General features: G+C 47.0%; 1 protein-coding gene across 1 annotated transcript in view; it reads left to right on the top strand.

The window, feature by feature from the left end:
• Positions 1-254: 254 nt before the first annotated feature.
• The window catches only part of APOB (apolipoprotein B), a 38,980-nt gene continuing 25,631 nt past the window's right edge, over positions 255-13,603 (top strand). The window contains exons 1-14 of the mRNA XM_070573197.1: positions 255-478; positions 767-805; positions 1,880-1,995; positions 3,210-3,355; positions 5,581-5,734; positions 6,586-6,741; positions 8,223-8,347; positions 9,037-9,122; positions 10,306-10,525; positions 11,308-11,535; positions 11,746-11,863; positions 11,973-12,119; positions 12,842-13,053; positions 13,325-13,562. Of these exons, the coding sequence (XP_070429298.1) occupies positions 412-478; positions 767-805; positions 1,880-1,995; positions 3,210-3,355; positions 5,581-5,734; positions 6,586-6,741; positions 8,223-8,347; positions 9,037-9,122; positions 10,306-10,525; positions 11,308-11,535; positions 11,746-11,863; positions 11,973-12,119; positions 12,842-13,053; positions 13,325-13,562 (2,052 nt within the window). The 5' untranslated portion in view covers positions 255-411. The remainder of the gene's footprint in view (positions 479-766; positions 806-1,879; positions 1,996-3,209; positions 3,356-5,580; positions 5,735-6,585; positions 6,742-8,222; positions 8,348-9,036; positions 9,123-10,305; positions 10,526-11,307; positions 11,536-11,745; positions 11,864-11,972; positions 12,120-12,841; positions 13,054-13,324; positions 13,563-13,603) is intronic.

The raw sequence follows: 13,603 nt of genomic DNA on the forward strand, positions 1-13,603 counted from the left end.
ATGGGTTTTGTCCCCGTGCCTGGTCATCTCCAAGGCACCGCTGGGTCAGGGCAGGCTTCTGAAGCGCGAAGCCCCCGGGTCCCGCGTCCCCATTCTCTGAGACCCCGGGGCCAGGCCGGGCCAGAGGAAAGGCCCTGGCCGGTCTGAGCTGAGGCCCCTCGCCGGCCCCTCCTCGTGGCGCGGAGACGAGCCTGGTGTGGAAAAGCAAATAGGCCCGGGACGCTGCCCTTTGGACCTTTTGCAATTCGCTCGGCGCTCTTCAAGCCAGGGTGCTGGGGCCGGTCGGGCAGCCTCGCATAAATAGGGCGCGGGCGCCAGGCGCGCATTCCCAGCTCGGGGTGCAGGGCGGCCGCCGTGCGCCCGTCCCCGCGGAGCCCCAGGCGCAGGTAGGGAGCCGCCCGCACGTCGGCCATGGGCCCGCCGAGGCCCGCGCTGCTGCTGCCCGCGCTGCTGCTGCTCGCCGTGGGAGCCCGGGCCGGTGAGTGAGGGGCAACGAAGAACCGAACCAGAGAGGGTGGAAGCCGGTGGCCGGGCAGCTTGGGGCTAGGACAGAGGGAGGGCAGCCACAGGGTCGGGGAACAGGGGGACAGCATCTGTCGGGTGGCTCCTCCAGACTCAGGATAGGGGGCGGAGGAAGGAAGGGCTGGAGAGTGGGTTCTCCAGAGCTGGCTTCCCTCCTGTGGTCCTTCCTGTCAGACCCTAGGACCCAAGGACTCATCAGCAAAGACGGGAAAAACCCACAGTTATCTTTCTGTTTTTCTTGCAGAAGCTGAAGTGCAGGAAAATGTGAGCCCCAGCTGTTCAAGTAAGGCATTTCTCCACTGGACAAGGAAGGGCACCCTCCCCCACCCCCCCCACCCCCACCTCACCACCCCCACCCCCCCACCGCCCCAGCCTGAATCTATCTAAAATAATGCTATCATGGGTGTCACTAAAATGATGCTATCATGGGTGTGCACTGCTCTGAGCCCCAAGAAGCCATTTTCTTGGGCCTCCGCCAACCCCCAAGGGGTCTCAGCTCTCTTCTACCTGTCCTTCTGTTCTGTCCCAAAACTTTGGTCTGGGGGTAGGGTGGGGAAGGGACTCTCACTCAGCCTGTGGACACTTTAAAGAAACATCACCATCCTGTTTATCAGTGACTAATCATTGATTTGAAGCACAGGAAGGTGAAGAAATGCTGACTTTTAACCTTTGTGCAGAAATCCAGACTCCCACCCCTTTGTATTTACCTGACCCCTAGGGGTCAAGGGAGCTGGCCTTGCAGTGGTACCTGGTGTTCTGAGAGCCGAAGGCTTGCCTCTGATGGGGTAGCACTGCCATCTCGTGGGTATCTGGCATCACTGCATCTGGGCACATGACCCAAATGTTCTTTTTCTCAAATCCTTCAGAAAATTCCTCTCAAGCAAAGGGGAAACCTCCAGGAATCTTTCCTGGGAGTTTCTTAAGTCAGCCAGATGCCCCTAAGCTTAATTAACTTTGCCTCAGGTATCTGGCAGAGCCAAAAAAGAGCCACAGAATTATGGTATTTTCAAGCTGAAGAGACAATTAGAGATAATTTGCTTTGTGTTATCAATTCTTAATTTTCCAGGGAGTCTCTCCTATAGACTTTCTGGACCCCATTACTTGACACTCCCCTCCTTGTATCTCAAATGATGTGTTTAAGGAACGCCAGCTAATGTAAAGATTAGCCTCAGCAAAACCATAATGGAGAAGTTAAATCTATAAAGGAAAATTAAATATAATGCAGAGCCAATTAAAAATAATTTGAGTTTAATTGCCATTTTTGATCACCATTTTTGACTACCCTCCATGGCCAGAATGGACTTTCCCTGGGAGAGTTATTTCTACGATGTGATTGACTTATTCCTCCTTGTTGTAGAAGACACAACTCGATTCAAGCACCTCAGGAAGTACACGTACATCTATGAGGCTGAGAGTTCCAGTGGAGTCCCCGGGACTGCCGATTCGAGAAGCACCACCAAGATCACCTGCAAGGTATGAGGGGAGATAGGGGGCCACTGGAGGAACTTGGAGCCCTCAGCCAAGCAAACCGGCTTTGTGCCAGGACTGCTGTAACCTCGAAGTGCTGGGACTGGCCGTCAGCTTGAAAGTCAGCCACTTTACTGAGAAGTTGTCTGCCACAGAAAATTTTGTCAACCAGATTTGTTTTCCCATTAGCTTCGAAGATGTCAGTGGAATATGTGAGCTAGCATATCAGCAATGCAGGCCAGCAGATTTAACATGAGGAGAGATACCCAGTGGGTGAGCCGAGGCAGGTGGGCCTGTGAGGAAGCCATTCTGGGTGCCCTTTCTGTCTAAGTCAAATAGCACCTGTCGCTAAGAACAAACAGAAGAAAGAACAATTTAAACATGCGGTTTGTTCTCACATAAAACTTTACATATTTTTGAGATGAGTTATACTCATGTCCGTATTCATATGGAATAGATCAAAAGGCCAGTAGTGGGATTCATGTGGGGAAAAGAAGTCAAGCTGAGTTGCCCTCTTCTCTCTAGGGCCCCATCATCTGTGCTGTCAGATAAGGAAACCACTGGTCATATGTGGCTATTTAAATTGAATAAAAGTAAAAATTCAGTTTCTTAGTCACACTGGCCACATTTCAGGTGCACAATAGCCATCCTTGGCTAGTGGCTCCCATATTGGATAGTGGAAATATAGAACATTTCCATCATGGTAGAAAGTTCTCTGATCAGTGCTGGATAACAACTAGGCATCTGATTAAGCTCTAGTTATATGTGAAGCTGTGAATAGGCCCTAATAGATACAAATGATTTTGATTTTGGGGGGTTTTTTGGTGACATTGAGGAAACATTTGCTGTTGAAACCAATGATAGCCCTCCTCTTGCTTCCTGTTTTTCTTAACTCTCACTCTGAGGCTTCATTGTACCTCTTTGTAACTAAAGTGAATACATTTAGAACCAATAAAAACAGGTCCTCCTTCACATGCTTATGGGCGAACTGAAGAAACTTGGCTCCCCAGAACATGGAAAAGGCCCCAAATAGGACTAAGTCTATTGATTCATGGAGAACCCATGAGGCATGATAAGGACACAGGTGGTATTGGGGAGGAGACGTCTTGTTCCCCAAAAGCATTGCTCTTGGTGTCCTGATTAGCAAGTAAGCCCTGGGCCATGGGGGAAGCTGGCATTCCTGAGGGAGAGTCTTCATGTGCCATTTACCCTCTTCTCAGGTCGAGCTGGACGTCCCCCAACCCTGCAGCTTCATCCTGAAGACCAGCCACTGTACCCTGAAAGAGGGGTATGGCTTCAACCCTAGGGGCAAGACCTTGCTGAAGAAGACCAAGAACTCTGAGGAATTTGGGGCCGCCATGTCCAAGTAAGGCGTGGGCCTGTGTACTTAAATGTCTGAGCTCCTGGCATCACTGGATGTGGTGTGTGTGTGTCCACGGAGATATGAATGTGTGTGTTCATGTTAGGCATGTATATGAGTATAAGTATTTGTATTCTGTATTCACCATGGATCAGAGAATTGCTGAGTTTTCACACAATCAAAAAGAGGGAAGCATTATTTCCCCTCCCCTAATGAAGTTCTCTAATTATTATTTAAATTTGTTTCTAAAAGATCTCATGCTCTAAACTCCTTGAGACAATAAAACTGAGATGGCTTATTTAAACGAGTGAATTCCCGTTTAAAGAATTATACAAGACAGGGGTGCCTGGCAGTGCTTGGGGAGGTTCCCGGCAGAACTTGTGGCGGAGGCCCACACCTGGCAGTGCAGGAGCCCAGGGAGAGCCAAGGCCTGAGCCGTTGCCTCCCAAGGCCAGCATTCTGCCAGCATGTGCTGACCGGGACATTCCCATTGTTTGCAGCTGGCCTCTCCTGTGACAACGGGGATCAGTGTCCATGTTGTACCAGTTGTTAAATTTGCTGAACGTCACCCCTGCCTCATCTCCAAACCACGGATTGTAGTGTCCTAAGAGTGTGCAAATGCAGACAGTCAGGGATTTGTTGATTTGGAAGCATGGGAAGCTCCCTCCCTGCCCATCTTTCGATTTGTTAAACGTTAGACTCAGAAGCCAGTCTTTTCTTGGCAGAGTAGTAGGCCTTGACGCTTCTTTCTCTCCCCACACACCCTATTTCATCCGAGACTTGGATGTACATGAGGGAGCAGGGTGTAGTGACAGGAGGGAGTAGTAGTCACTTTTTGGCCCTTACTCTGCTCCAAACAAAAGGGACTCCTGCTCTTGACCACCTTCAGGCTTTTCAAACCTGCATCGTGGTGTCTGGAACCTTCTGAGAGGATGGGGCTGTGGGGGACCTGCCTGGTCTCCTTTTCCTCCTTCTGACTCAGCTAGAGCAGGTGTAGTCTGGCCCTTTGAAAGCCCAAAAAGGAAGTCCCCAAAAGAAAGTCCCTAAGATTGGAGTTGACCCAAGCTTTCAGACATGGCCTAAGGCCACATAAAAGAGTGAATGTCCAACAAATGTATGAAAAGAAGCTCAAACTCACTAGTAGTCAGGAAATGGAATTAATGTAACAATAAGATGTTTATCACCTTATACCCATAAGACTACAAAAGTTTAGACCGGCTACAGCACTCGTTGCTGACAAGTCTATGAGGGAAAGTGTACTCTCATGCATTGCTGTGGAAATGAGAGCTATTAGTCTATATCTATTATAATTAAAAATACTTAAAGTCTTTGACACAGCAGTTTCAATCTCTGGGACTCTAGCCCGTGAAAAGAAAAGCGGTAATGTGTGAAGATATATGCATAGGCATGTTTGTTTCAGTGCTGTTCATGTGGCAAAAAAAAAAAAAAAAAAAATACAGAAAGAGAGAAAGTGAATGCCATCAGCCAGGGGCATGTCTGAATAAATTATATATAACCATAGAATGGAATGTTACATAGCTTTTTGAAAAGAATCTGTTGGAGCTATCCCAAATGACTCAGAAAGATTTTCATAGAGTATAATTGAGAAAAGCAAGGTTAAAAAAAAGTATGTATAGGGCCAGCCCTGGTGGCCTAGTGGTTAAGTTTGGCACACTCCACTTTGGTGGCCTGGGTTTGATTCCTGGGCGCAGACCTACACCACTCGTCTATCATTGGCTATGCTGTGGCGGCAGCTCACATGCGAAATAGAGGAAGATTGGCAATAGATGTTAGCTCAGGGCAAATCTTCCTCAGCAAAAAAAAAAAAAAAAAAAGTGTGCATAATATAATACCATTTTTATAAAACAAGCAATGACAAAATTTTTATCTGTAGATGTTTCCACCTCCACACATCTATATAGGATTGTCTAGACACACATGGAACACCCAGCAGGTTGTTCCATGGGAAGTATAGCAGCAGAGACTTAGGTGCTTAGAGAACAGAGAGGGGATGGGTGAGTCACACAAAAAGGGAAAAGAAACAAAAGAAGGCCAAAAATATACACTTATTTGTATACATTTTTGAAAATGTATGTATATGTATAGATATAAAGAAAAGATGTGAAAAAGAAAATGGTAAGTCAAAAGGAGGCTGCAAAGCCACCGAGCCAAGTCCAGTAAGATCGCGATGGAGAAAGGACATTTCTGTGACCACACTCTCTCTGGGACAGGTACGACCTCAGGCTGGCCGTTCCTGAAGGGAAGCAAGTTTTGCTTTACCCAGAGAAGGATGAACCAAAACACATCCTGAACATCAAGAGGGGCATCATTTCCACCCTGCTGGTTCCCCCGGAGACGGAAGAGGCTACACAAGTGTTGTTCCTGGTGAGAATTTAGAGAGCTGTAACAGTGGCCCTTTGAACCCATCTTCACATATTCCAGCCGGGTCCTGCCTTATACGTAAAGTGCATATTGGCTTAGCCACATGCCTTGTTACACAGGAGCCCCTGTGCTGGTGTGAAGCACCAGTCCCCAAGGCTGCCCGTCCCCTGGGCTCACTGAGGAATCATCCCAAGCAGCCTGAGCAGGTTGGGTCGAATTTTAAAGCAGTTTTTGGGGAGTCCTGACTACCCGACTCCTTTGATTTTGTTTTCTTCCCTCAGGTGTAACACAGTAAAGCCTGTGTGTATTTTAAACACAGAAAATAATGGAATCTGTTACCAGCCTCTTTTAAGAATTTCAGGTTTCTGTCTGAGAGGGAATTCAATTTCCTTGAGTCTCACAAACATTTGTGAAGCCTTCGTGTGTTCTAAGTTCTATACCACACGACACCGCACTTGAGAACGCAGAGCTGCCTCCTGCAGAGGCCTTCCCTCAGGGAGTTCTCGGGATCTGGGGGGAGAAATAAGACACACGTCACACGGCCTGTTGCAATACATGCCGTAAATGAGCAATAGAGAAAATGCTCGGAGAGCACTGAGTGTAAAGTCACAGGTGGCTGGGTCCTTGGAGGCCAGGCCGGTGTGCCTCGGAACCAGAACCACCCTTACCCAGTGTTCCCACTCCGACTCTGGCCAGCCAGGCACCAGCCATGCCCACACTCTGATTAGGAAGAAAGTCACTCCCAAATCCATGTTGCTCCTGCCTTTTCTCCCAGGCTCCCTTCCCAACCCAGCCCAGATCACCTAAGGATGTTTTCCCACGTTGAGCGCACCTGTTTATCTTCTGCTCCCTAGGATACTGTGTATGGAAACTGCTCTAGTAACTTTACCGTTAAAACACGGAAGGGAAATGTGGCAACAGAAATATCCATTGAAAGAAACCTGGACAAGTGTGATCACTTCAAGCCCATGAGCACAGGAGTTAGCCCGCTGGCCTTGATCAAAGGCATGGTAAGTTTCTCATCAGCATTGCTGTTCACAGGAATCAGCATCTTCTTTATTATTAAAATTCTGAATGTCAGAGCTAGTGGGGATCTCCGAGAAGAACTGGCCCAGCCTCTTCTTTATATGGACTATAGTGGGAAACTGAGGATCCAACAGGGAAAGACTGCCTGAGGCCATGTGGCCTGCTATTAACTGAGGCAGAGCTAGAATCAGGTTCCTGACTCCCAGTCTAGGGTTTTGTCCTTCTTCCTGTCATTCTATCATTTGTACCAAACCTGCCGTCACTTGAGAGTAACGACTGTCCATCCCTGAGAAAGCTCCAGAGCTGAACACAGGGCAGCAAAGCCCTAATGCTCCTTCCTGTGAAAGGCTGGATGTCCCCAGCTCTAAGCCTCTGGCCTCCGAGGAAGTCCTAGGACCTGTCTTCTACTCCCCTCTCCCTCACTCCCATGGAGTGACATGACTGAGAGTGTTCCAACATCCTGTCCTTCCATCCCATGTACGACCCTGACCAACACCTGGCCCCTCTGCCTCCTGCCTGGGACCCCCTCACTATAGCACTGTATTACCTGAGCTTGCCTAATTCCTAATGGAACATGTTCCAGGACATAAGTCAGCTTGTCTCAGTAAACACCAAAGGCTTGAGCAATCAATGCCATGCCTGGCAACACTCTTGGTCATTGTCCTTGGGGCCAAAAATAGGGAGTCTGATGACCGCGAGGGCCACAGTCAGAAGAGGCCAAGGCATTGGCTTATGCGTCTTTCTGAGCACCTGCTGTGTGCTCAGCCCCACTCTGGCAGCACTGAGGGAGGGACAGTGGCAGATGAACCATGGGCCTTCCCCTCAGGGTCTTACCATCTAATGCAGAAACACGGTTCGTACACATGCCAATAAAGAACGATAGATGGCGTACCTGATAAAGAGACAAACTGAGCAGTGCAGACAAGTAATCCTAGGCCTGACCAGGAAAAAGAAAGCACTATTCACGTAGCTCATTGGGCAAAGCTGCTAGTAGACCCAATTAGAAAAAATGATGGGTGAGTGTCAATGAGTCTAGCCTCAAAGTTTCATGGAGGATGTGGAGCCTGAACCCGAAAGATACAAAGGATCTGTAAACAGAAGAGAGACATAAGAACAGGCTTCTAGGCAAGGAAAACAGAATGAGCAGTAGTGTGCGAAGCGTTAATGTGTGGTGGGATGGGTGTGTGGAAGATACCAGGTTATATATACCTTGGGCAGGGTGAGAAGTCCGTTGGGGTGAATAAAGAGTCTGTAGCTTGACTCAGATTTGGTTGTGCCAAGTTATTGCATCCCTTATCTAAATGTCAAGTACCAAGTTCTCTTCTTTAACTGAGTTTATCTAGTGGTACAGAACTCCCATTCGACCACCACCTCTTCTTCCTTGAAGGTAAATGCCTCTGGCGGAAGACTCAGGTTCAAGCCCTAGGGACTGACCAAAACATTTTTCCCCCAATCTCCTCCACAGATCCGCCCCTTGTCAACTCTGATTGGTAGCAGTCAGTCCTGCCAGTATACCCTGGAGTCCAAAAGGAAGCATGTATCAGAAGCCATCTGCAAAGAGCAACACCTGTTCCTGCCCTTCTCCTACAAGTAGGTCACCTGCTATGCCCCCGATTCATCATATATGGGGTCAGTGTAAGCTAATGCTTCTCAGGTGCCCTGTTCCAAACTAGACTGTGCCTGAGAGGGGACTATAAAGAGATGTAAAGCAGAGTCCATCCCTGTCCCCCTTTTCAAGCTAACAGGCAATTTGGCAGGAAAATCTTAGGCGTGCAAAACAATTTGAGACCAACAGATGTCTGAGACCCAGACTTTAAGGGCTATAGATCAGGAAAAGCTGAGGATCGTTACAGGCTGCCCTGCTTAGAAAGGGTTTATGGGGGATTTTGGATTTGGACTGAAGACTTGTGTATCCAAATCCATTTTGAAAACTGATCAATCAACTAATGTTGATTGAGTAACTCCTTTATTCTTGGCACTGTGCCGTAGGAGGTACAAAGGAATTTTGAGGCACAGTGTTAGTCCCTACCCTCTGGGCATTCCAAACTGGTGGAGGGTGTAAAGTACCTATGTCCTTCTGATGGAAGGACAGCTAGTGTGACCAGGAGGACATGGATACTGTTCATTAGGGGAGTCAAGGTCAGCAGGATTTAACCATGCTTTCAAAGGTGGGTAGGATTTGGGTAGAAGTGGAGATGGGGAAAATACTCAACATGAAAAGAAGAGTATTCTTTGGGGAGCTGGCCATCCATGACATGATGTGCTTCCTTTGTTACCAGGAATAAGTATGGGATGATGGTACAGGTTACCCAGACTTTGAAATTTGAAGATACATCTAAGATCAACAGCCGCTTCTTTGAAGAAGGTAAGACTTTATATGCACGTGGTTGCCAGGACTGGGCCATCTGCCCAGGATGTACTGTGCATCACTGCTTAGCTCCTTGCTGGAACCTCTGATACGTCTGCTGCATGATGAGTTAAGTGGGCTCTGGTGTTCTGGCTATGGGCTGCTTTAGTGAGAAAGCATTTTCATTTCAGAACGTCAAGTGGCAACGAGATACAGGAAAGGGAGAAGTTCCCACAGCAACCTAGGTTTCCGTAAGTAGGAAACCAGCCTGCTAAGTCTACCTTTGGTAGATGTGACAACCTCATACGCCCTGTAATAAGGCCTGGGGTCTTGTCAAGGTGGGGCAAGTGGGAGAGGGACTTCAGGTTCAGGAATCATCAGTCTTTAGAGCTGGAAGGGACTTTAGAGATCTCTAGCCCAACCCTACTCCTGTGTTTGTCTTCTATTTAGATCTATCTTATGCATGATCTCTTTGTTCTCAGCAACGTGGGATGTCAGCTGGTAGCAATGTATGCTTTTACACCCATTCCACAGAGGGGAAATGGCACCTAGAGGGGCTTAGTGATGTAGTCAAGATCGCAGAATATTAGAGGCAGTGCAAAATGAGTTCCCAAGTCTAATCTAGGCCAGGATTCTTTCTACTGCACCACATTTCCATGCTGACTTAAACTCTTTCCCTGGCATAGGTCAGAGTGGGGTGTTGGAGGGCTTACAAAAGGGCCTTCCCACAAGCTGCTAGTATATTTGGTTGAAAGAGATAAGGGTAAGCGTCAGCTCAGTGATGGAGGAGTCCACCCTCAGCTGTAGCCACATCAGCAGCAGCACCTCCTCACCAGTTCTCGCAGGCAAAGTGGTAATCTGATACCAGATTCCAACAAGCCTGGACTCAGTTCCAGCTCTGCCTCTTACATCCAGAATGGTCTTGAGCAAGGTGAGTTACTCATCTCTGCGTCTTAGTTCCCTTCTCTTTAAATTGAGGAATAATACCAACCCTCAGGGATCGTATGATGAGTCAGTGAAAAAAATTAAAGTCAAACACCTACCACACAGACCCGGATGCATACTAGGCATCAAGTACCAGATACTTTTCTTCTCTTTTCTCCTTTGCTGATCCCTCCTTAATTTTCAGTTTCCACTAGACCATAATGTGGTTGAGATGTAAAGGTAAGCAAGAATTTCCCTGACACTTTCCTTCTTCCAGGTGTCGAGGAGGTGAGTCTTGCCTTTGAGAGCACCAAATCCACATCACCTCCAAAGCAGGCCGAGGCCATTGTGGAGACCTTCCAGGAGCTGCAAAAACTACATGTCTCTGAGCAGAACGCCCAAAGAGCTAACCTCTTCAACAAGCTGGTTACTGAGCTGAGAAGCCTCAACCATGTGGCAATCGCCTCCATCTTGCCAAAGCTGATCCAGGTGTCCAGGTATTTCTCGAAAGCTTGCAGCTCAATCTTTCATATAACCTGTGGCAGCTGGCTAAAGTTTCAAACCTTGGCCAAACAGAGAATCTCAGGGACCACTGAAATATCAATCCAGTTTATCAATTAGTCAATCAGTTAATGTTTACTGGACAGAGAAACATAAGCTAAGGTGCCTAGAGGTCCATGGGCAACAGACACATACACCCATACACATATTGCATCCAAGGCAGATATGCATTTGTGTGCTAAAGAGGAGAGAAATATTTCCCACATTTCGATGGGTATGTTCTAATTCCTAGTTGTATTGTGGGTATTCTGGAAAGTTTGAGTGAAAAAGAAGTTTGTGCCCTCTGAAAGCCTATAGGCCTACTGGAGAGAGAAAACAGCCAAACAAAACAATATTGTGATTTCTCTACACTACAAGGCAGTGTAAGTGCTCTAAGTACTGTGGAGGTCAGAGGAGAGACTGAGGCCTGGAATGGGACCATGGCAGTGTTTGCCTGGCATGTTCTGTGTTCTGGCCAAAGGACAATGATAGTCCTCTTTTGGTGATGAGTCTGGGGGTCCTCTTCAGCCTTTGCTCCATGGTGCTTTACCAGTGGATGATGCTTGTAAGGAAGGCTTCCTGGTTCCGGTGTTCTGAGTTGGATTTTGAAAGATGGTTGGATTTGGATAGTGAATAAGAGAAATAAGGGCACTCCTGACACAGGGAACACTATGGGGAAAGGATATTTTAGCTGCCTTGAAAGTGATCTGTATAACTTTCTCTGCCCTTTTCTTTTCAGCCCCATAACTTTACAAGCCTTGATTCAGTGCGGACAGCCCCACTGTTACACTCACATCCTCCAGTGGCTGAAAAGTGAGAAAGCCAACCCCCTTCTGATAGATGTCGTCACCTATCTGATGGCCCTGATCCCAGAGCCCTCGGCCCAGAGGCTGCGGGAGATCTTTAACACGACGAAGGAGCAGCAGAGCCGGGCCACTTTCTATGCTCTGAGTCACGTGGTCAACAAGTGAGTTTTACACTGGTCTCCTCGTAGGATCTGAGGAAGACCCCACATCTCTGTATTAAGATTGTACCTCTCCCTCCACTTTCAAACTCTGATGCTTACTGTTTTGTTTTTCTACTGGTCATTTTGAGAGTAATGACTTGAAATGAGAAATCAGCACACATAGATTTGGATTTTAAGATAAACCTAGCTATGCTTGCTCTTATTCTGTAGCTATCATAAGACAAACCCTACAGTGACCCAGGACCTGCTGGACATTGCTGATTACCTGTTGGAACAGATCCGCAATGACTGCACTGGCAATGAAGATCACACCTACTTGATTCTGAGGGTACTTTCAGTCTTTTGTGTAAAAACCTGTTATTTCAGAAGCTCCCTTCCTGGACACCCCTTACTTCTCCTTCTGCACCCTGATTTCCTCTTGTTGCTTTTCAATGCAGGTCATTGGAAATATTGGCAAAACCATGGAGCAGCTAACCCCGAGACTCACGTCTTCAGTCCTGAAATGTATCAAGAGTACTGAGCCATCACTGCTGATTCAGAAGGCTGCCATCCAGGCCCTTCGGAAAATAGAACTTAAAGACGAGGTAAAGCCCACAGAGGAGATCTAAAAGTGAAAAGTTTATTCAGATTGACAAGAATTTGGAATGAGATTCCGAATCTCATCATTCTATTGACTTTATTCTACCGCTTTCTAATTGCCAATTTCAACAAACCTATTGACTTGACTGCCTAGCAGTATGTGGACATGAGAGAAATACTTGACTTTGCTGCTGCTCCAGCAGAATAGGAGATTTTCGCTACATGCTATCCTCCTACCAGATCAACCATCACTGTCATCTTGGGAAAATATGCCTGATTTTATCCAATCTTCCCAAACTAGGATAGTCAACCTGCCCCCATCTTAGATGACAATGACGTCAGAGCTTTGGAAACTACCTTATTTATTAGCCTCAAACCCTTGCTTTCCTTTTCCACCTTTACCCTCACATTGAAATAATTTATGTTAAAACCACTTTATTTTCAGTTAGTGGCAGATCTCCAACAAGTCGTAACTTGGCCATAACTTGTACATTTTAATGCAATTGAATTCAATACACACGTTTGATGGGGTCTTCTGAGGACCCTTCCTTGAGCTGATTGCTCTGGGGAACACTGGCAAGAAGATTCAGTGCCAGCATTTGAAGAGTTATTAGAGAGAAGTTCGACTTGCACATAGTAAATCACTAGCAGACGTGCCAATATTGACTAGGCCTGTTCTGTGTTCTGACCACAGGACAGTGAAAACAGACTTCTCTTTTGGCTACAGGTACGGGAAGTCCTTCTGCAGACTTTCCTCGATGACGCCTCTCCAGGGGACAAGCGACTGGCTGCCTATCTCATGCTGATGAGGAGCCCTTCCCAGTCAGATATTAACAAAATCACCCAGCTTCTCCCACGGGAACAGAATGAACAAGTGAAGAACTTTGTGGCTTCCCACATTGCCAACATCTTAAACTCAGAGGAATTGCATATCCAGGAGTAAGTAAGAGTAATTTCCCCCCATCTGCTGCAAAGGACTGAAATTCCAAACCTCGATTTTGATTTAGCCACTGCCTGCCCTTTTAGAGTGTTCTTTCTTCTGGAACAAACACTTGTGTGAAAGTGCGGCAGACCTGAGCCAAACTCTTGGGGCAAACAAAACCCAAATAGTCTGGTAGTGATTGGAAACCCATATTTACTTGGGGTGAGGGAGAGAATGCATAAGTAACACAATGTGTCGGCTCAAAATATACTCCTTCTTTTCATCTAGTCTGAAAAAGTCAGTGGAAGAAGCTCTGAAAACATCTCAACTTCCAACTGTCATGGACTTCAGAAAATTTTCCCGAAACTATCACCTTTCCAAAGCTATTTCTCTTCCGTCGCTTGACCCAGTCTCAGCCAAAATCGAAGGGAATCTTATATTTGATCCAAACAATTACCTTCCTACAGAAAGCATGCTGAAAATGACCCTTTCTATCTTCGGATTTGCTCCAGTTGACCTTTTTGAGGTAGGTGTGAGACTGAAGAAGAGTTGTATGTGTTCTACCCC

This window comes from Equus przewalskii, chromosome 14, assembly GCF_037783145.1.
Source record: "Equus przewalskii isolate Varuska chromosome 14, EquPr2, whole genome shotgun sequence".
NCBI classification, from domain to species: Eukaryota; Metazoa; Chordata; class Mammalia; order Perissodactyla; family Equidae; genus Equus; species Equus przewalskii.